General features: G+C 40.8%; 1 protein-coding gene across 2 annotated transcripts in view; it reads right to left on the bottom strand.

Annotated features, from left to right (window-relative positions):
• Positions 1–10,744: 10,744 nt before the first annotated feature.
• The window catches only part of NEDD9 (neural precursor cell expressed, developmentally down-regulated 9), a 180,393-nt gene continuing 170,255 nt past the window's right edge, over positions 10,745–20,882 (bottom strand). For both annotated transcript variants that reach the window (XM_037152909.2, XM_037152908.2), the window contains 5 exons: positions 19,849–19,950; positions 19,286–19,387; positions 16,627–17,865; positions 15,268–15,357; positions 10,745–13,062 (listed from right to left, as the gene is read on the bottom strand). In XM_037152909.2, the coding sequence (XP_037008804.2) occupies positions 12,553–13,062; positions 15,268–15,357; positions 16,627–17,865; positions 19,286–19,387; positions 19,849–19,950 (2,043 nt within the window). In that variant the 3' untranslated portion in view covers positions 10,745–12,552. The remainder of the gene's footprint in view (positions 13,063–15,267; positions 15,358–16,626; positions 17,866–19,285; positions 19,388–19,848; positions 19,951–20,882) is intronic.

Genomic DNA, 20,882 nt, shown 5'->3' on the forward strand with positions numbered 1-20,882 from the left:
TTGTTGCCCTTTTTGAGGTTTCTCCCCTGTATATTGGCCTTTATTCATTAAAATCCTTTCGAGGTTGTTTTTCTTTTCTCTTCTCTTTTTTCTTTTTTTCAACACAGAATAAGCATGTGCCTGCATGTTCAGAACCTGGGGGGTGGTCAGGTGGGCCTCACACAGAAGTTTCCTCATACAGTGCTGCTAGTTCTTGGCCTGGCCTGATGGCCAGTGCCAGGGAGGACAAAAATGTGGACTTCACAGGCCGGTTTCAAGGAGACGTCGAGACCTCTGGTGCTTCCTAGTGCAGAAGGGATCCACAGGCATCCAGATGCCTCAGCCTAGCTCCCTCTTCATCAGGTACCATGTCCAATTCCTCACCGTTCTGTTGATTTCCCTTCCCACATTCCTGGACTCTGTCCACTTCTCCTTTCTGATCCAGGCTACCTCTGACTTTTATCCTAGAACTCATACAAGAGTTTCCAAACTGAGCTTTCAGGATTCACTCGGACCCCTCCTTAGCACCTTCCACACCACAGAGAGCTGTTTTCAGAACAATGTTTGTATTTGTAGCATTACTGCCACCTTTTCAAGAAACATTTCCACCTCCTCTTAGATGAAATCCCCAGGTAGGCCAGTCTGTCTTTGCCTATATTTCTCTTCCTAGCTCTATGTATTTTATTTTTCTTTCATTTTCTTGATTTTTATGTGAAAAGTACTTTTATTTTAAAGCTCATCATACAAGATTAATCTTCCCAAAGCATTTCTTAAGAGAAAAAAAATCCTCATTCAAAGGAATTGATTCTTTAGGAAAGTTCATCCAAATTAATCATCAATCTGCTTTCTTTCTTTTTTTATGTTGTTCCATAATTTGCTTTTGTTTCTTTTTAAAGTATATTTTATTGATTATGCTATCAGAGTTGTCCCTATGTTTTCCTCCTCTTTATCCCTGTCTTTCCTGCACCCCTCCTCCACCCTCCAGCATTCTCCTACCTTAGTTCATGTCCATGGGTCATACACATAAGTTCTTTGGCTTCCCCATTTTCTGTACTATTCCTAACCTCCCCCTGACTATTTTTGCCTACCATTTATGCTTCTTATTCCCTGTACCCTTTCACCCCATTGTCCCCCTCTCCCTCCCCACTGATAACCCTCCATTCTATCTCCATTTCTGTGATTCTGTTCTTATTCTAGTTGTTCTCTTAGTTTAGTTTTTTGTTTTCTTTTTAGGTTCTGTTGTTGATAGCTGTGAGTTTGTTGTCATTTTACTGTTCATATTTTTGATCTTCTTCTTTTTCTTAGGTAAGTCCCTTTAACGTTTCATATAATAAGGGCTTGGTGGGGATGAACTCTTTAACTTGACTTTATCTGGAGAGCGCTTTATCTGCCCTTCCATTCTAAATGATAGCTTTGCTGGATAGAGTAATAATCTTGGATACAGGTCCTTGCCTTTTGTGACTTTGAATACTTCTTTCCAGCCCCTTCTTGCCTGTAAGGTTTTGCTTGAGAAATCAGCTGATAGCCTTATGGAGACTCCTTTGTAGGTAACTGTCTCCTTTTCTCTTGCTACTTTTAAGATTCTCTGCTTATCTTTAAGCTTGGGTAACTTATTATGCTGTGCCTTGCTTGGGTAACTTATTATGCTGTGCCTTGCTTATTATGGTGTGCTCCTGCTTGGGTCCAATTTCTTTGGGACTCTCTGGACTTCCTAAACTTCCTGGGAGTCTATTTCCTTTGCCAGACTGGAGAAGTTTTCTTTCATTATTTGTTCAAATAAGGTTTTAGTATCACGCTCTTCTCCTTCTGGCATTCCCATGATTTGGATGTTGGGATATTTAAAGTTGTCCCAGAGGTTCCTAAGCTTCTCCTCACTTTTTTTTTTGCATTCTTGTTTCTTCATTTTGTTCCAGTTGGATGCTTATTTTTCCCTTTTGTTCCAAATTATTAATCTAAGTTCTGGTTTCCTTCCCTTCACTGTTGGTTCCCTGTATATTTTCCTTTATATCACTTTGGGTAGCCTTCATTTCTCTCTTCATTTTGGACCAAGCTCAATTCTGTGAGCATCCTGATTATTACTGTTTTGAACTGGGCATCTGGGAGGATGGCTATCTCCTTGTCGCTTAGTTATTTTTCTGAAGTTTTTTATCCATTCTTTCATTTGGGCCATATTTCTTTGTCTTGGTGCACCTGTTATGTGTAAGGGGCAGAGCCTTAGGTGTTCACCAGGGCGGGGCAACCCCATTTGTTGCACTGTGGCACGGCATGTGGGAGAGGGGTCAGAGAAGGAACAATGCCCCTTGCTCTGCTCTCTTCCCACTTTCTGTCACTTCCCACAAGCAGTTTGTGCCCTTTAGGTGCTGATTTGCAAGTGGGTAGGTTTTTGCATGTTTTGGGACCCTGTGAGTCTCTCCAATGTAGTCTCCTATAAGGATGGGAGGTTCTCCTGCTGCTACAGTCTCCACAGATCTTTTCCACATCCTGTGGTTTTGAGTCTTTAGTTTCTTGAGCTGAAACCCAGGGTTTTGTGGTCAGTCTGTGTCCCTCCCCTGCTTTTCCCCAGGCTTGTCTGTGCATGAATGTGGTATTACCCCCGTGCAGTCTTCCAGCCACCGCCTTGAGTGTCCTCTTCACCCCACTGTCCCTCTCTGCACCTCTTTCTGTCTGGTTGAATGTTTCTTCAACTTCTGGGTTGTTGGACTTCTAGGCAAATGTTTTTTGGCAGTTCTGGTTGTTCTTTGTTTTTAAACTAGTTGTTTTCCTTCTTTTGGTTGTGTGAGGAAGTGAAGCATTTCTGCTTATGCCTCCATCTTGCCTTCCCCCCCGCCCCGCTTGCTTTCTTTATTTTTATTTTAGGATGTTCAGATGATGAGAAATGGATCAAGGAAACAATAAAGTGTGTTTGTGTAGCTGCCTTGTTTAGATTCAGGAGAAGGATGAGTGCCAAAGGTCAAAACAGGTGCTACTCCTTAGTCTGTTAGTTCTAAAGAGCTGTTAAAGAAGAGGAATTGATTTTGAGAATAGGGTGAGACTAGCCATGATTCTGTGAGAAGAGTCTCATTAGCACATCTCATCCTTTTGTGGGGGGAGGGAGACAAAGAAAAACTATCTGAGCATCTTAGACCACGTTTTCATAAGTGGTAAGAGAGAAAACAGACCTTAGGATCAAAAAGTTTTAGGAAACAGTGGACAAGTTTCTTTATTGCAAGAGTCCTAAGAGCCTTCATTGTGCTCACAGGTACTACGTTGCTCCAAATGAGCCAGGTACCATGATGGTAGTTTCCAAAATGAACACACAATAACATATCTGCCATCAATTTTTTTCTAGGAATAGTTTGAGAATCTAGATTGTCAAAGAAGATAAAATATAGCTTAAGAATCTGTATTTCATGATGTCATTATTTGTTTCACTGACTTGCTTCTGATTACTCTGTCAGGTGTCTTCCTGCTGTACCTTCTCTCCCTGTCCTTCTCCTCCCCTTTTAAAAAATTATATTTTATTGATTATGCTATTACAATTGTCCTGATTTTTCTCTCTTTGCCACCCTCCACCTAGCTACACCCCCACTCCCTCAGGCAATTGCTGCATCATTGTTCATGTTCATAAGCTCTTTGGCTGCTCCCTGTCCTATACTGTACTTTACATCCTTGTGGCTATTTTGTAACTACACATTTGTACTTCTTAAATTACCTCACTTCTTCACCCATTCTCCACCCGCCCCCTATGTGTCAACCATCTGGTAACTAACATTATTTCTCTTGCAGCTTTTAAGAGTCTCTTTTTATCTTTAACCTTCGGCCTTTTAATTATGATGTGCCTTGGAGTGAACCTCTTTGTATCCATCATAGTTGTGACTCTCTGTGCTTCCTGGACTTGCATGTCTATTTCCTTCACCAAATTAGAGAAGTTTTCAAACAAGCAAACAGAATAAAAACAAAGACACTGAAATAGATAACAAGAGGGCAGCGACCAGAGGGGAGAGGGAAGGGAATTTAAGGGGAAAAATGGGGAGGGATTTTGAGGAACAAGTATGAAAGACACAGGGATGAGGACTGGGGGGGGGGAATGGGAGGGAAGGGGGAGACAGGGCGGGTGGGGGGTGGGATGGGAGAAATAGATTAAAAAATGTACTTGAAAAATAACTAAATAAAATTTATTTAAAAAAATTAGAGAAGTTTTCTTTCACTTTTTAAAAGATAGATTTCCAATTTCTTGCTCTTTCCCTTCTCTTTCTGGCATCCCTATGGGGCAAATGTTGGACCTCTTGAAGTTGTCCTAGAGGCTGTTTATACCATCCTCACTTTTTAAATTCTTTTTCCTTCTTGCTGTTCTGATTGGTTGTTTTTTGCTTCCTTATGTTTCAAATCATTGATTTGATTCTTGGCTTCATCCATTTTATTGCTGTTTTTCTGTATATATTGTTCTTTATGTCAATTATATATCTTTTGTTTCTGACTAGATCTTTTCAATGCTGTTGAGGTCCTCACTAAGTTCCTTGAGCATGTTTCTAACCAGTGTTTTGAACTCTGCCTCTGACAGATTACTTATCTCCATTTTGTTGAATTCTTTCTGGAGTTTTGATCTTTTCTTTCATTTGGATGATGTTTCTTTGTGTCTTCATTTTGGCAGCCTCCCTGTGTTTGTTTCTATGTATTAGGTAGAGCTGCTTTGACTGTTTTCATAGTGTGGCCTAAAGTAGGAGGTGTCCTATACGGTTCAGTGGCATAGCCTCCCCTACCACCCAAGCTGGGTCCTTAAGGTGTGCCCTTTGTGCAGGCTGAGTATACTCTCATCTTGTAGTTGAGACATAGTTGCTGTTGGTAGGTCAATGAGAGGGATTTACCCAGGCCAATCAGTTGGAAGGACTGGTTGTGACTACTGACTACCAATCTCTGCCCTCCACTGAAGATCAGCTGTGCAGTGCTAGGGTGGTAGTGCTCTGACACAGTCTGTAGCTGTGTGAGCTGGCCCTGGGGTTTACCTGGTGGTGTGGGCAAAATTCAGCCCCTACCTGTGTTTTTCCCAGGCCATCACGCCTTAGTTTTAAAGCAATCTGAAATTGCTGCTACTTGTTCCAGGCTTGGACATTTCCAGGCAAAGTCAAGCTGTGAATCTAATCTGGCTGCTGCTAGGACTCACAGAAGCCAGCTATTGCTTGTTTGATAGGATTTTGGAGCCAAGACCAGCCATTCTTATGAAAAAAGCATCTTAGATGGGCCCTTAATTTGGGTGGGGTAGAGTCTCTGGGGCTCTCTAAGGCTGGTCAAACAGTGTCAGCCAGCCAGTGTTGATGGAGTCTCAGATATGCTGAGCTTGCTCAGCTTGCTGGCTCCATCAGGGGAGGGTTTAGCAAAGGGACAATGCCCTGTGCTCACCTTGATGCCATACACTTCAGTCTCTCCCTGTATACCACTGGTGCCTTTCAAGCTGCTATCCCAATGCTGGAACTCAGAGGGAGTGTGTCTGAGTAGGTGAGTCCATTTGTGGGTTCTTTAAGAAGAACTGCTTGGAGGTCTAGTAGTTTCTTCCTCCAACTCAATCTCTCCTGGGTTTTGCAGCCAGAAGATGTGGGTACTTATCTTCCTGGCACTGGAATCCTGGGCTGGGAGGCCTGGTGTGGGTCTGGGACTCCTGGCTTCCGAGATATTCCTCCAGAATTTTTATCCATGTGGGTGTGGGACCAGCCTATTCCACATCTGGAACTGTTCTTCCATCTGGGTGGATGTGGTTTCTTTAGTTCTCTAGTTGTTAGGCTTACATTCAACTCAGTTGCATGGTTGGCAGGCTTCCATTCACCTGGATTTCTGATGTTGGTGAGTGATGGTTGTTCTACATTTTAGCTGTAATTTTGACGTGGTTGTGTCAAGAGATGAGCCATGTCAGCCTATGCCACTATCTTGACTGAAATTCTTCCCTCTTGTTGCCCCTTTTCTCCCTTCCACTCTCCTTCTCCTCTTTTTATCCTTTCATGGTTTTCATTGTCTTTCTTATCTCTTTTTTCTCATTCCCCCCCATAGGCCTGCTTTTTCTCCTTTCTGTCATTTGAAAGAATATGGTGTCTTGTCTAATGCTCAGTTTCATCAAGCCAACAAATATTTGGTATGCGATATATTCTAGCAAGCGCTCCATCATTCCCACTTCCCCCTTGTTCCTGTGCTTGTTCCTGACTGCCTGCCTCTGCTAGGAGGCAGGAACATTAGCCCTTCCTTTGCCATCAATCTCTTTAACCTCAATTTTCTAGCCATCCTAGGTTGCTTTGCTTTTGTACCCTCTGAACAACTGAAGTCTTTGCTTGAAGCTTTCAGTTGGGCATTTCTCTGTGATCTTCCTTAAATGGTTTGAAAGGCATATTTACTTTTAGTCTCAAAGACAGACAAGCAGAGAGCAGTTTTTCTCCCTTTCCTGTCCCTTTGCTGCCTGGCACTGAGTGAGCAGAGACATTGCTGGGAAGCTCCTCAGGCTGGGACAGTGGTTGTCTTATTGATGGGAAGGGCAGATGTGCCTGCCCTGGCTGGCCAGGCAGGAAATATTCAATGAGTAATGGAATCTTCATTTTTTTATGCCCTCTGGTGAATGGCAACATTTCTTTTGTCACAATTCTTCAAAAACTATGAAGAGGATAAATGTGGTTTATGGGGAAACATCTAAAGCCCAGATGCACATTTACTGACTAGGGGAGTAGGAAACAATATGTGTCTTCCTGGTTGGTCTTGAACAAGCTCAGGATTGACTTTTTAAAAAGCTGGACTTCAGATTTGACCTTTTCTGTGGGCCTGCCTTCCAGTATTTCTGTGAATTGATGATAATATTGATTTGGAAAAAATTAAACAGGTGTAATTGGGAAAATGCTTTATCTCTTTTTTAAATCAGCTTAATTGATCCCTGACTAGTGTGGCCCAGTTGATTAAGCATCATCCCACAAAGTCAAAGGTTGTCAGTTTGATTCCCAGTAAGGGCACATGCACTGGGTGGGGCCCCAGTTCCTGCATGCAAGAGGCAACCTGTCGATGTTTCTCTTGCACAACACTGTTTCTCCCCCTCTTTCTTCTTTCATTCCCCTCTCTCAAAAAAAATCAGCATTTGAAGTGTATATTATGATAATCTTGACAAAAATATGGATTTGCATATTTACCCTAAGAATCAAGATACAAAGTACTGTCCAAAACGGTGGCCACTAATCATATTGGGGCTATTTAAATTAAAATTAACTAGAATTAAAAACATTTCTTCAGTGTACTAGTCACATTTCAAATGCTTAATTGCTGCATGTGACTGTTGTTTACTGTCTCAGACAATGCAAATTATGAAACATTTCCATCATACACAGCACTGATATAAAACATGCCTAGCACCGAAATAAAACATATCCACCACACCAAAAACTCCCTTTGTGCTCTTTTCTAGATATGTCCCAACTTACATGCCCGACTTCAGGAAATCCATGATTTGGTTTCTGATACTACAAATTAGATTTGTGTTTTCTAGAGCTTCATATACATGTACTCTTTATTTGCCCCGCTTTCCCTCAGCATAGCATTTCTAAGCTTGATCCATTCGTGCCTTACCTGTTAAATTAGTCCACTCCTTTTTATTGCTTGATAGTATTCCATTGTATAAACAGACCACGATTTATTTAGCCACCCATCTGTTGATGCCATTCAAGTTGTTTTCATTTGAGTTGATGAATGAAGCAGTTAGTTTTCTAGACATATATTTTTATTTCTCTTGGGTAAATACCTATGAGTGGAATGGCTTGTTTATATGGTAAGTATATGTTTAACTTTATAAGAGATTGCCAAACTATTTTCCAAAATGGTTGTGCCATTTTACATCTCTACCAGCAATGCAGGGAGTTCCAGTTGCTCCATCCTTTCCAGTTATTACTGATTTTCTGTTTCCTTTTCTATTAACTAGTGAGAGAAAAATATCTAAAACTCCGCCACCTGCAATTACAGACTTTCTATTTCTCCTTTGAGTTATATTAGTTTTTGCTGCATATGTCTTTAAATTTTGTGATAATGTGCATACACATGTAGGAATGTTTTGTTTTCTTTATGAGTTCATCATTTTTATCATGAAATGCTCTTCTTTGCCACTGTTCTGAATTCTAGTTTGTCTGCCAATATAGCCAGTCCAGGTTTTTGTGTCTTTGATTAGAATGTGCATGGCGCACCTCTTTCTACCCCTTTGCTTTTAACCTACCTGTGTATTATTATTTAAAGTGGGTGTCTTTTAAAAAGCATGTAATTTAGTCTTGCTTTAAAAAAATCCAGCCTAAGAATCTCTGATTTTTAACTAGAGTGTTTTAGACCATTTCCTGCAAAAATAATAACTGACAAAAAAGAAACTATGTTTTAAAAAAATTGGTTAGTTCTGACATGCATATACCTGTTAAGGCCTGAACACACCATTCCTCAAAGCTTCCCTGAGCTCCTTGGTGGTCCATTTCTCCCACCAGTGCTCTTCCCAGGCAATCACTCATCTACATTCTGCCACTGTGGTTTGCATTTCCTAGAATTTTACATGAATAAAGATGTACCATATGTACTCTCTTTTGGTCTATCTCCTTTTACCCATCACAATTTTGAAATTCACTTATGTTGTTTTTTGTTTCATTTTTCTGGTTCCCTTTTATTTCTGTGTAGTATACCATTATGTGGCTATATCACAAAGGTGGACATTTGGGTTGTCTCTAGCTTTTGGCTCTTACAAATAGAGTTACTATAAAGTCTTATACAAGTCTTCGTATGGACATATGCTTCGATGTCTTCAGGACACATACTTAAGAGAAGAACTGCTAGGTCATATCATATGGTAGACATTGATTTAATTTTTAAAGAAACTACCAATCAATTTTCCAAAGTGTTTGTACCCTTTTACATTCTTGTTGTGGACCGCTCTGCCTGGTTCTGGGAATTGTAACACTACTCTTCGTGGCTAAGGACCTCTGAAATGCCAGCTGCAGGAGACAAAGCTTGTCTCTGGTAGCAAACGCTGCCTCAGTTTTCCCCCTGCCCCCAAAACTTGGTCAGAAGTCCATGACAGGTAAGACCCCTCACAGCGGGGGGCAACCTAAGCCAGACTTGATCACTTGGGAGGTCTTCATGGAAGGACTCGGGGGGCTGCAACCAAGAGCAATGGGCTCTCACCCCCCAGCTTTGAGATAGCCCAAGTCCCCTGTCTTCTGGAAGAAGCCCTTCCTGGCTCTAATCCTCTTAAGCCTGAATACTTGATGGGGAGGGGTGCGGCTCCTTGCCTTGCTAGAGCGTGTCCTAGGGAAAAATCTGGCATCACAAAGACTTGCTGATAAACCTGTGAAATCTGCTCTGTTAGGAGTGCTTTCATTCACGTTAAGGGTTCGAGCAGGACACCCTAAAACTCTGTTCCTGACAGACTCTGACTCAGACTAAGACCTCAGATTTTCTTTGATCCTTGCTGCCCTGCATTCCTGTGTATTACAACCCAATAAAAGCCCCTAGAGGAGGGGGCTCAAAGCCTTTTTCCCCTGAGAAACTGGCCACTGCTCAAGGCCTTTTTCCTCTGGGAAACTGGCCACTTCTCCTCCCCAAGCTGATCACATCATGTCTCAGTCACGTTTACTCTCATCTGTGGCACACAGGGGGACTTGTGAGGAAAGTCACCTCCACACATTCTCACCAGCAGTGTATTAAGAGCTCCATTTGCTCCCCTTTCTTGTCAAGAGTTAGTATGGCTTGTCTTTTTAATTTTAGTGATTCTACTTGGTATATTTATATTTCATTTACTTATTGTTCGTACATGTCTTCTTTTGTAAAGTTTCTGTTCAGAATTTTTGCTCAGTTAAAAAAAAATGTGGTTGTCTTCTTATTCTGATGCATACCCTTTAGCTGATGGATGTGGTGTGAATATTTTCTCCTTGTCTGTGCCTTTTTGCTTTCTTAATGGTCTCCTTAAAAGACTAAAAACTTTTCATTTTGATGAAGTTTAAATTATCAGTTTTTCTTTTATGCTTTATGTGCTTTGTGTTGTAAAGAAACTTTGTCTACCTACATAAAATTTTTCTCCTCTGTTTACTTCTAGAAGTATTAAAATATAAATTTTACATTTAGACCTATGATCTATTTGAGTTAATTTCTGTGCAGGGTATAATGTAATGATTCATTTTCTCCCAATGAAGAGATCTAGTCATCCCAGCATCAATTTTTTTCAAAAGACCTTCCATTCCCCATTGCAATGCCTTGATACTTATGTTAAAAATAAATTAATGTTTATAGATGTGGGCAAGTGATATAAGGTATATTCAAATACTTTATAAATCCCAGTAGGATAGAACTGAGTGAAAGAGCAGTCTAAACATTAAAAATAATTTAGGTAGTTATGAATCCCTTTTTTCATCAAATATAGTTTTAATTTTTTTCTTTATGTTTATTCTAGAACGAATGGGGCAGTTTCCTTTATTCTAAAAGCACATAAATGGCAGTATCTGTGTGATAGTGGAACTATCCTACCTATTTATTACTTAAAGTTACAGGCTTTCTGGTGAAGAGAAGCCTTGTTCCAGATATTTGGGTTTGGTAATGTTCACAGATTCTAGAATTTTCTTCAAATGCAAATGCACTCTGAAGTGACACAAAATCTAAAAATACACAACTGGATTTTCCTAAAAAATCCAGATCTATAATATTGATAAGGTGACTTTCTGTATTAGGAGTGCCCAAATAAGCCTATATTTAATTCTGTGATAAGAAAGGACATGTGGAAAAGAAAAACCCAGTGGCTACAAAAACAGATCTAAAAAATTTAATGATTTAAAATAGCCTCTACATACAAGATAACAAAAAGAATACAGATTGAACATTTTGACTTTAAAACTGAAATGTCACCACTTAGAACAAGTCCGTCATCTCCTAAGAAATACACACTTATAATGAAATCTACAAGGACATACTTTTAAGCTTTTTCAAGTGTTGTCAATTTTCAGTAATCCCCTTCCTCCCCACACATTTACTTGTCATACAACAATACAACCTTTAATCTTCTTTTGGCAGAACAGAACTTTGAGAACTGTAATAGCAGTTGTTTTGAAAAGCATCTTCTATGGTAAGTTTCCCCATACTGAGATCATGCATTCTGCTCTTTAAATCTTGCCATGTTCCTATAACTTGGATGTTTAAAATGCAAGCTTAGTTCAGTCAAAGTATATATTACAAATAAAAACATTTTCAAACAAGCTGGAATAAAACCATTAAGTAAGAAGTGGGCTGAAAGACCATAGATAGTGTGCTTCTTGACTTGGTAGTTATGAGAATACATTTTCTCACCAGGCAGAAAGTATTTTATTTGCTGCATGATCAAGCAGTTGGCTTATAATGTGTCTGTGCTGTGCAACACCAGCAGGTGCAAGGGGATAGACTATGGAATGGATACTGCGCTGAGTGGTGAGATGGTGGTGGGCTGTGTACAGAAGATTGTTGGCCAGACACAGTAGTAAAGACTAGATGGGCTCAGGTAGCTACTCTAAGTGTCAAGTGTGCCTCTGCATGTTCTACAGATGGTGCAAGATCAAGCCATGAATTCTCTTTGAGTAGGATGTGGACTCATGGCTCTAAAGTTCAGATGATGAAGGAACTGGCCAGTTTCCCTCAAGTAATGGGGGGATAGTAGCACCTAAGTGAATACTGAAAGTCAGAAAGTCCCGTACTTACACCTGGCAGATGAAATCATCCTTTTTGTGGCTGATCATAGTCTGATTTGCTTTTATAAATTCCTGATGCACATAATATGGTTTTCACACATCTGAAAACATCATTTGGAAAATCTCATGCCAAATCATTAAAAAATACAGACCATTAAATAGTCCCACGGAAGCACATGCTCTCTTTTCATTGTGACGTCCTCTTGGTGTTCAAACAACTCAGTCTTAATTGGGGACTTGGTTGCTTAACACACGTGTCTCTTCTCTCTCCAGCACCTAAAGTATAGGAGCTTGGATCAATGTAGACTTTCTGAAACTTTTTTTCTGTAAGATGGCTTTTTCAACCAGAAGTGAGACATTTTGTAATATATACCTAAGACAGCCAATTTTAGAAAGAGTTTCAAAACAAGGACGAGGTATATACCATGCCTTGTTATTTGGAAGGTGAACACTTGAAATAATTCCCTTCCCAGATGTGGAAGTGACGGGCTCAGAATAAATTGCTAGTATATGTAGAGCAATATTACAAGAAACTGGTATGTTTTCTTAAAAACAAATGCAGCATTAAAATGTATTTACTAAGGTGCATCTTAATTCATGTTTTTAATGGAATGTATCACACACCTATAAACAAACACGAATACACAAGCACACATACACAAGTGGCCAAGTTTCTGTACAGTTTATATCTTAGATGCTTATGTGTATACATAACAATGCAGAGAAAAAAGTTCTCCTTCTAACTCCCTGAATGTCTGAATGTTGTCTAAACCATACAGTGTTAAAATATTTCAGTTTCATATAAAATATCTACAAAAATAGATAACATTTACAAAAACCAGACACTATTTCCAGTTTTCCTTAGTAACCCACTCAGCACCCCCTTCTCCCTTCCCTTTCAGAACGTGGCCATCTCCAGCAAAGAGCGCTTGAAGAGCTGCGCGTTCCTGGACAAGTCCGTCACTTGGTGCACCATTTCTTGCAGGGCGGTGGTGCTGGGGTAATGAAGGGCGGCCATCTTCGTTGCCATAACGATAGTCTTGAGCTGTTCACAGAGCTGGTTACTGGAGTTCATCACTTTGTTGCGAATGTCCTGGGCAGCAACCTGCCTTGTCAGCGTGTCCCCAATGAAAACCAGTTTGTGTGCACTTAGAATGACAAACTTGCTGTGCGCCACGAAGATCCGCGGGGGCTGGGCTGAGCTCACACAACTGAAGAGAGCGTCAATGGCATTGAGAAGGGAAATGTAATGGGTCTCACACTGGTCATAGTAGAAGCAAAGCAACTGCCTGTCCTGAGCACCCACACTGCTGTTTGTTGTCGGGAGGCTCTGAGAGGGCTTCCACTTTGAAATGTCATTTTCCACTGGCTTTGTAATTTCTTGTTCCAACAACTGGAACTGACTTAGCTGCAAGGAAGAAAACACAGAAGATATCATTAAGGGTAAGGTAGTGTGCTGTAATAAAAATTAACCAGGGCTTAGAGTTAAAAGACCAAGATTTTAACCCTAGGTTGCTTATTAGATGTGAGGGCTTGGTCATGCCTTGCTTTCCTAAATTGTAAACCCTAGAAGTTGAGAAAGGTGATCCCTAAGAAATCCTCCAGTGCTGACTGTCTATCATTGGATGATTGGCTGCCTCAGCCCTTAGCCTGGAAGGCAGCATAGGGTTTAAACTCAGCTCTATTACCTACACCTTTAGGGAAGTTAAATGAGTAAATTTTTATAAAGTGCTTAGAATGGTGTTTGGAATATTGCAGGCTCTATGTAAAGGTTTACTAAATGTTGAGTGGTATAAGGGAAAAATCAAATGCAGGGATCTCTTTTTCAAGTAAATCAATGACAGTTTGCTTCTTCTGGAGGAAAGTCTTGACTCTGTTCTTCAAGATGCTTAGATAAATGGCAATCCATGTCCTATTTTGGTATAAATGACAATCCATGACCCAGTGCTTAGTGTAAATGTCAATCATGATCTCCATTTTCTGTCCAGATTTATAAATGTTATTATTCAGCATTGCAGGGAAGACTAATGCATATTATATTTGCACTATGGAAAAGAATACATCTAAGGAAATCTGAATGCTAACTGTGCCTCAGGCTCCACAGAGTTGAAAGCAAAGGACATCACACAGAGTCAGACTCAATGAGTGTTAGCTTTCTTCTCCTCTCATTGCTTCACCCAGATTGTGTATTCTTTAAATTCCAATGATGACAACTTACAGGTCTACCAACAAACCTCGAGAGAGACTCTTTTGCAATAAGGACTCTCTGTAAACTCAGCTTAGAACCCAGTCAGTGTTTCAGCCTGGGGTAGGGCTGAGTCAGAGCAGAGATAACCTCACCCAGCTCCTTCCCCAAGAAATGCACGGTGAGTTTTACTTTTCTACAGAATCTGTTTTCTTCTTAGGAATTGCTATGGCTTCAATAAGTTGCCTAAAACTTTGCTGTCTTACCTCGCCAAATGTTAAAGTAAACATAAATAGAGACAAGGTGATGCTTCAAGATACTGAGTTTATCCTTTTGCAAATATGTTCATAAATATATCATTTTGTTAGATAGAGGGGTGAGAGGTTTTTCCATTTTATAGAGAAGGAACTTAAGTCCAAGGAGGTTAAATGGCTTATGTAAGGGCACATCATTGGGTAATCAGAAAATAAGGATGAGAACTGTGGTCTCCTGAGTGCAATGTGACATTTCATGTCTCTACATGCTATTTTATTTCAACTAAAAAAAGAGGCTTATACACCTTCAATTCATTTCTCCTTATTTTTATGCCCCTGCCTAGTAATACCCATTAATATCTGCCCCACTGAAGCTCAACTTCTGAATGAATCTGCCCTGCCCTAAGGCCTTAGTAAATGGACTTGGATATATTTTCAAAATATTGGACCCTGCCTTTCCACCCTTGGATTCGGCCAAGAACAGCCAAGCCACAGGCTTATGTTATAGGGAAGAGATAGGTGGGTAGATGGATATATAGACAGAGATGGCCAAATCAGAATGTTTTTTAGGAATTTAATGAGCCACTGAAGGAGTTGACTATCAGATGAGGAAGCTGAGATGCAAAGCCATCTATAGAAAGGGCTTTGAGTGGCCATTTATGGGTTCTGTAAAGTTACAGGGGAGCCGAATGAGTAGATAAACAGAGGAAATTACAAGCAAATACAGAAGAAGGAAGCAGATTTAGAGAGAAGCCAAGGAAGTACAAGAAGGAGAATGAATATACAATCCTAGTTCTCATTGGACTTGGCTACATCTTCATTTTTTGTTCCTGAATTTCCCTACTATAGCCTCACTCTAGAATCTGTTTGCTTGGGCTAGCTTGAGTAGGTCTTGCTCATTGAAATTAACAGCCTTAACCAAAAGAGTCCTAAGATGTTAGATGTACAGGCTAAGCCTGTTAAAATTGCTATTTGGATGTAATCCAGGTACACCAGCTGGATTACTAAGATCATAAACCTTCTCTTTGTTCTTACCCCCTATTATATACCCCGGAGCTTATTTATACCAAAGTGTGCTGGAAGGATAAAAATCATGATCTTTTGAAGTTATACCTTTCTTATTAAGCAGGAAATCTTTTCAATACCAAGTGGTTTTTGTTCTGATTGAACTTACCTGATGATGTTCCAGCTGCAGCTTGTTCTGTTTGATGATATTTTCTTTTTCCAACAGCTCTTTCTGTTGCCTTTCAAATTCCTCTTTACCCTATTATTTTTCAACATAAAGAAAACATTACATCACCACTATGATTCACTTATGCTAACAATTTCATTGACAAATGTGTAAATACTCTTTCATTTTCCACTGCCTTGGTAATTTCCCACATATCCAGTTAGACTCTGTGAATCCCAGTCAGGGATGACGCGCTTCTCGGCTAGACTTCCAGAGTCACTGTGTGTGTTAGGGCTGCAAACTGAAACCCATTTCTATGTAGGGTGCCGCCCTCTTCTGTTCCATTTTACCACTTTCGGAGAGCTATCCATGACTCTCTGCAAGCCTCCTTACCCAGTACTATTTCTCAGGTTTCTTTTCTAATAGATTATATGCGAACCCATTAACCTCCTAACCCCAGTCTAGATGTGGACCATATTGCACTTCTAGTTTCTTTGAATCATCTACAACTCCACGCCATAATAATAGTTCTCAATGGGCAGAGTTGGGCAACCAATCTTTTCCTCAGCACTAGGTGTGGCTCACTGCTGCTTTCCCTAGTTTCTTGTACTCAAGGGAATGGTAGTTAAATAGTTCTCAGGATAATCTTTGGTTCTTAGTCAAATGAAAAGAGTGGCAGAATAAGAAATTAAGCCAAACTCTAAATAATGGATCTTGGTAGAATGCTTTAATCCCTCACAGTGAAAAGGCAAGTTATCGGGATCCCAGGTCAACTTGGTAGAATTTCCACCTGTAGGAGGCAGACTTTGACTGCTCAATTTCCCATATGCAGGTTAAGTTCTAGGTCAATTGGAAAATGCCTCATGATTTTCAAGTCTGAGATGATGGGACCTTAGAAATTCTCTACTGCAGAGGCTTTCAATTATTTTTTTCTTAACGGTTAAACTCCCCCACTTAAAAATAAATAAATTATTTATTATGTGGAACTATATCATAAAATGTAAATAGAAGTGGAGCTGGTATAGTTACCTAAGGGCCCACTCTCCTACTTGGGAAAACTCTTCCATCAATGGGATCTAATACAACCCTGGGCTTCATTCATTTTCCAAATGAGGACATTAACATCCAGAAAGGTTACATAAGTTGGTCACGTAATTAGTGTCAGAGAAACGTCTCAAACCCAGGACTCTGGACATTCAGGTCAATGTTCTTCCTTCTGTACACTGCCTCCAATTAGTGACCCACTAGGATTAACACTAATCGTGTTCTCTCTTCTGGTAGTCCAACCTACCAGCTTCACAGGCCTTAGTTCTGGGCTCCCTGAATGTGAATGTAGGTGCTTTAGGAATCAGGTTTCTTTACCTGTAAGTGGACGTAGTCATAATCATCCATCCAGCTCCTTTCAGAGCCATCACTGCTGCCACAGTCAGCTATAGGCTGGTCCTTGCCCAGGCTTGAGGGTAATATCTTGTTGAGGGCCTGGGCCTTGTGGTCTCCAGAATGCAGCGGCTGTATCTGGGATCCATCATGGGGGTACTCAGTGGAGTTCATGATGCTCTCAGGCCCATTCTTCACATGCGAGCTGCCGGGGCCTGGTCTGAACAGGGCCTCTGCATTGGTGTTGATGGTTGTGGTGAGCTGCTTGGCATCATCGGGCACCGTCTTTGCCACCATGACAAACCGGTCCAGATCATCACACTTGTTTTGGGGCTTGTTGATGACCAGGACATTGAGGGACCAGCTACACTCATTTAAGTCATGGCTGGTTTGACTCAGAATCTGGTGAGAGTCTTCCACTCTCTGGAGCTCCCGCTTCATTTTGTTGTAGAGGATGAGTTCTGGGAGGCAGGAAGCATTTGCTACAGCACCCTTGGCAAAATGGAGATAGTCCCTCAGAAACAGCTCCACCTTGTCCACTGCGGTGTGTATCTCATTGATGTGTCGTTCCATGTATCCATAACACCGCCAGTCCGTGGTGGTGACTAGTGCCATTAGGTTGGAGACGCCCATCTCCAGGGTCTGCTGGAGCCGATGAAGTCTCTCAATGGCTGTGTCTGGATCCAGCAAGAGCCTTTTGTCCTGAGATGGGGAAGTTGATAGTGAAGACTCCTTTGAGGTGGTGGAAGATGTGGACATGTTACTCCTGGTGCTGCCTGTACTGGAGAAAGATAATCGGTTGATTCCATCTACCACGTCCTGAGAGCTTTTGGCATCTGCTGGGTTGTGCAGAGGGACATCATAAACACCATTTCTTTCTTCAGGGTTTGCTTTCTCACTGGTTTCTGCTGGTGGTTCCAGAAACTGAGCCCCTCGTGGGATATCATATGCATCACTGTGAGCACTCACCAATGGTCCCAGCTGTGGGGGCGAGTGTTTCAAGGAAATGCTTTGGTGTTTTTGTTCAGCAGCTCCTGAAGCATCACAGTTATATTTCATGTGAAGGTCATTCCCCACCAGCTTGGAACTAGTTGGGGGGATGTCATACACACCCTCAGGTCTGACATCTGGCCTTCCGGCTTGTCTCATCGGAGAAGGAAAATCATACTCTTTTTCCCTGAGCCCTGTTTCATCTCGGCAAGCAGACGGTGGAATGGCATATACCTGGAAAGTAAGAACAAACTGAAGGTAGTATTTGTTGAGTTGGCTCATGTTATCATGTGGAAACAAGTGTATATTAAAATAAAGGCCTGGATTCTCAGTCTCGTTTGCTGCCTCCTTTTCTTCCACCTCCACTCACTGTTCAGAGGTATTTCCCAGGCTCTGCTCCACTCCACTTCCTCCACACTTTGATAAGTACATCCTTCCCCTGGCGCCAGTGCTGACTGTTGTGTGGACCCTCCTGACTGAGTTGCTCTCCCTGGGGTCCAGTCCCACGTTTCTTTTTTTTTCCTGAGGCTTTCTCCCATATTTTAATTTATTTGCTTTTCCATAATTATATTTTATATTATTGCTTTCAGAGGGCAGGGAACTCTTAGCCCAAAAGAACTTTCATTTGCAGTCAGTTCCTTCATAAAATAAACAACTGGCAGCATTTTTAGAGGGGGACAAATTAAATCTCAGTTTAAAGGCACCTGGGGGGTTGTTATTTGGAACGATCATGTGCTAAATTCAGTCCCACATTTCTGACTACCTCCTGGGTATCCTTCCTCAAAGGATTCAGGCTGAGAGGCAGTGTATGAATTAACACACTGCACTAGGTGTCAGAAGATCTAACATCTCTCCCAAGATCTACCAGCTGTGTGATACTTAATGAGACACTTAAATGTATGAGACATACTTCCCTTATCTGCAGAATAAGGGAAGGATATAAGGAAATAAGGATAACTGTACTTGTGTAGGCCTCCTTCTGCGGGTAACAGAGTGAATCAAATTCATTAACACATATACATGGACTGAGTAAACTGTAATACCCTGTATACATATGAGATATATTAGTTGCTTGCCAAACTGAATGAATGATTTTACCTTATTGACTTTCCTTATTGACTACCCCATTTTTTTAGTGGAGGGCCCTAAATGTGGAATGCCTAGAGTTACCTTTTTAAAAAATTGTTTCTGCTCATTTATTTGCCTGTCTCCTCCTTTCTTCGTGAGCTCCACGAGAGCAGGGACAATGCTTATGTTCCCTTTTTTAATTAAATTTATTGTGGTGACATTGAATAATAGGATCATATAGGTTTCAAGTGTACATTTCTGTGATACAAGGTTTGCATATTGCAGAAGCCAAACCCACCTCCACCATATATAAGGCCCTCTCCACAACCCCTGACCCCCTTTCCTCTAGTAACCACCACCCTGGTGTCTGTGTCCATGAGTTTCAGTTTTATGTGCCATATTATCAGTGAAATCATGTGGCTCTGAGTTATCTTTAATTATTGCCTTCTCTTCCTCCCTCTTTCCTTATCTCTCATCCTTTCACTCTCTCATAGACTACTTTTTCCCCTTTGGTCTGCCCTTCCTGTTTTATCCCAGTAAATACACACACACACACTTTTCTGCTGCTCTGTAGCAGCTCACTTACCCCTTTAGTAGGAGGGATGTCATAGACCCCTTGAGGTTTCATCTCTCCCACTGGAACTGAAAACACAGGGCCTTTCACTGATGATGGAGGGATGTCATATACCTGAAAAGAAATACCTGAGTTACCTGGAATAGAAATCTCTTATACTTATCATTTTTTATGCTATGAAGCTTTTAGTTATGGATTTATTTACCAGCTTATGTATTATGACCTTATTCTTTGACAGCATTCTATGTAATAAGGTTGGTGAAAATTTTCTTTTTCAATTTCTTATTTTTTGAATTATTCTGAACATAAAAATGATCTTTAGTGAAATATCCACAGTGTCTGTACTTTAAACTGTGGTTGAAATTATATACTTTCTGAAATAAAATGATAAAGTGATAAGCAACAAAAAGCTTTTTTAGATCATTTAAATAACGTTAGCTACAATGGCTCCTGAATAGACAAATCAAGCTTCCTATGAAATATATGCCGTTTGTAAATTTCCTTTCTGCCGTAGCCCTGAAGGACTGCCACCTGAGGCGCTCTCGTCCTCTGGGGATCAGGATCCTGGTACGTACCCCTTGAGTGGTATGAGAAGGAGGGATATCGTAGACATCCTTTTGGTATCTGGATGGGTACTCATACACATAGCCGTGGCCTGTCCTCAGTGGGGTTATCACCTGTGGGCAAGAAGACAAAGTTGTAAAATTCTGAGTTCAAGTCCTGAGTGAATCTCCTAGCCTCTTCATCAGACACTTCTCTCTCATCTCCCTCATCAAAAAAAAGGAAGAGAAAAATCCAAATAAATAGGGAAGAGAGAAAAGGAAGGAGACGAGGGATACCAGGTCAGTAAACTTTTAAATCCCTCTTGAATTCTAGTGAAGGACAAATATCCAGAACATCTCTATCTCCCTTCCTTATGGTGGTAGCAAAATCCTCTCAAAGTTGGTCAGATGAAGTCTCAATTCCCAAAAAGGTGATTCAAGAGAGAATCACTTTTACATTATGATTGTCCTAGATCATTGCTTTGGAGCATCAAAAGCCCAACATAATGAAAAAAAAATCTTAAGGTACTGAAACTGTTTGTAAAGCAAATAACTCAAATAGAGTTCAGCCACTTAAAATTCCTCTCATACCTTCCCCAGGATGCCTCTTCATCTGACATTATTATGATTACAAGTAAAATTCCGTAGGTCACTAGAGTACTTTGTAGAGCTAAAGCTCATACATTGCTGCCTTTAGAAGCCTCTGGTAGCTTTCCATCTAACTTAGAAAACAAATGAAATACTGAGTCAGGGAGTCCACAGAAACAGAGTTCAGGCCTCTAATCATCTTCCCATTTCCACCAGAGAAGCAAGCATCCCAGACTGTACCCAAGTCCAAGGGATGTCAGGAGTCAAGTACACTCATCACAACTCTGGCATCTGGAGCCAATGGCAATGAAACAAACTGCACCCAACAGGCTCGTGTTTTCATGTCTCCATACTTCACTGTGTCCTAAGCACAGACAGAGAAATCATTTGAATTTAAAACTCATTTTGAAATATATTTAATCTTCCGAGGGCTTCTAAATTACCAGGGTCTTGTTTCTGCCTAACCCCTGTCCCTGAAT

This window comes from Artibeus jamaicensis, unplaced genomic scaffold, assembly GCF_021234435.1.
Source record: "Artibeus jamaicensis isolate MK-2021 breed Jamaican fruit bat unplaced genomic scaffold, CSHL_Jam_final contig_482, whole genome shotgun sequence".
Lineage (NCBI taxonomy): Eukaryota > Metazoa > Chordata > Mammalia > Chiroptera > Phyllostomidae > Artibeus > Artibeus jamaicensis.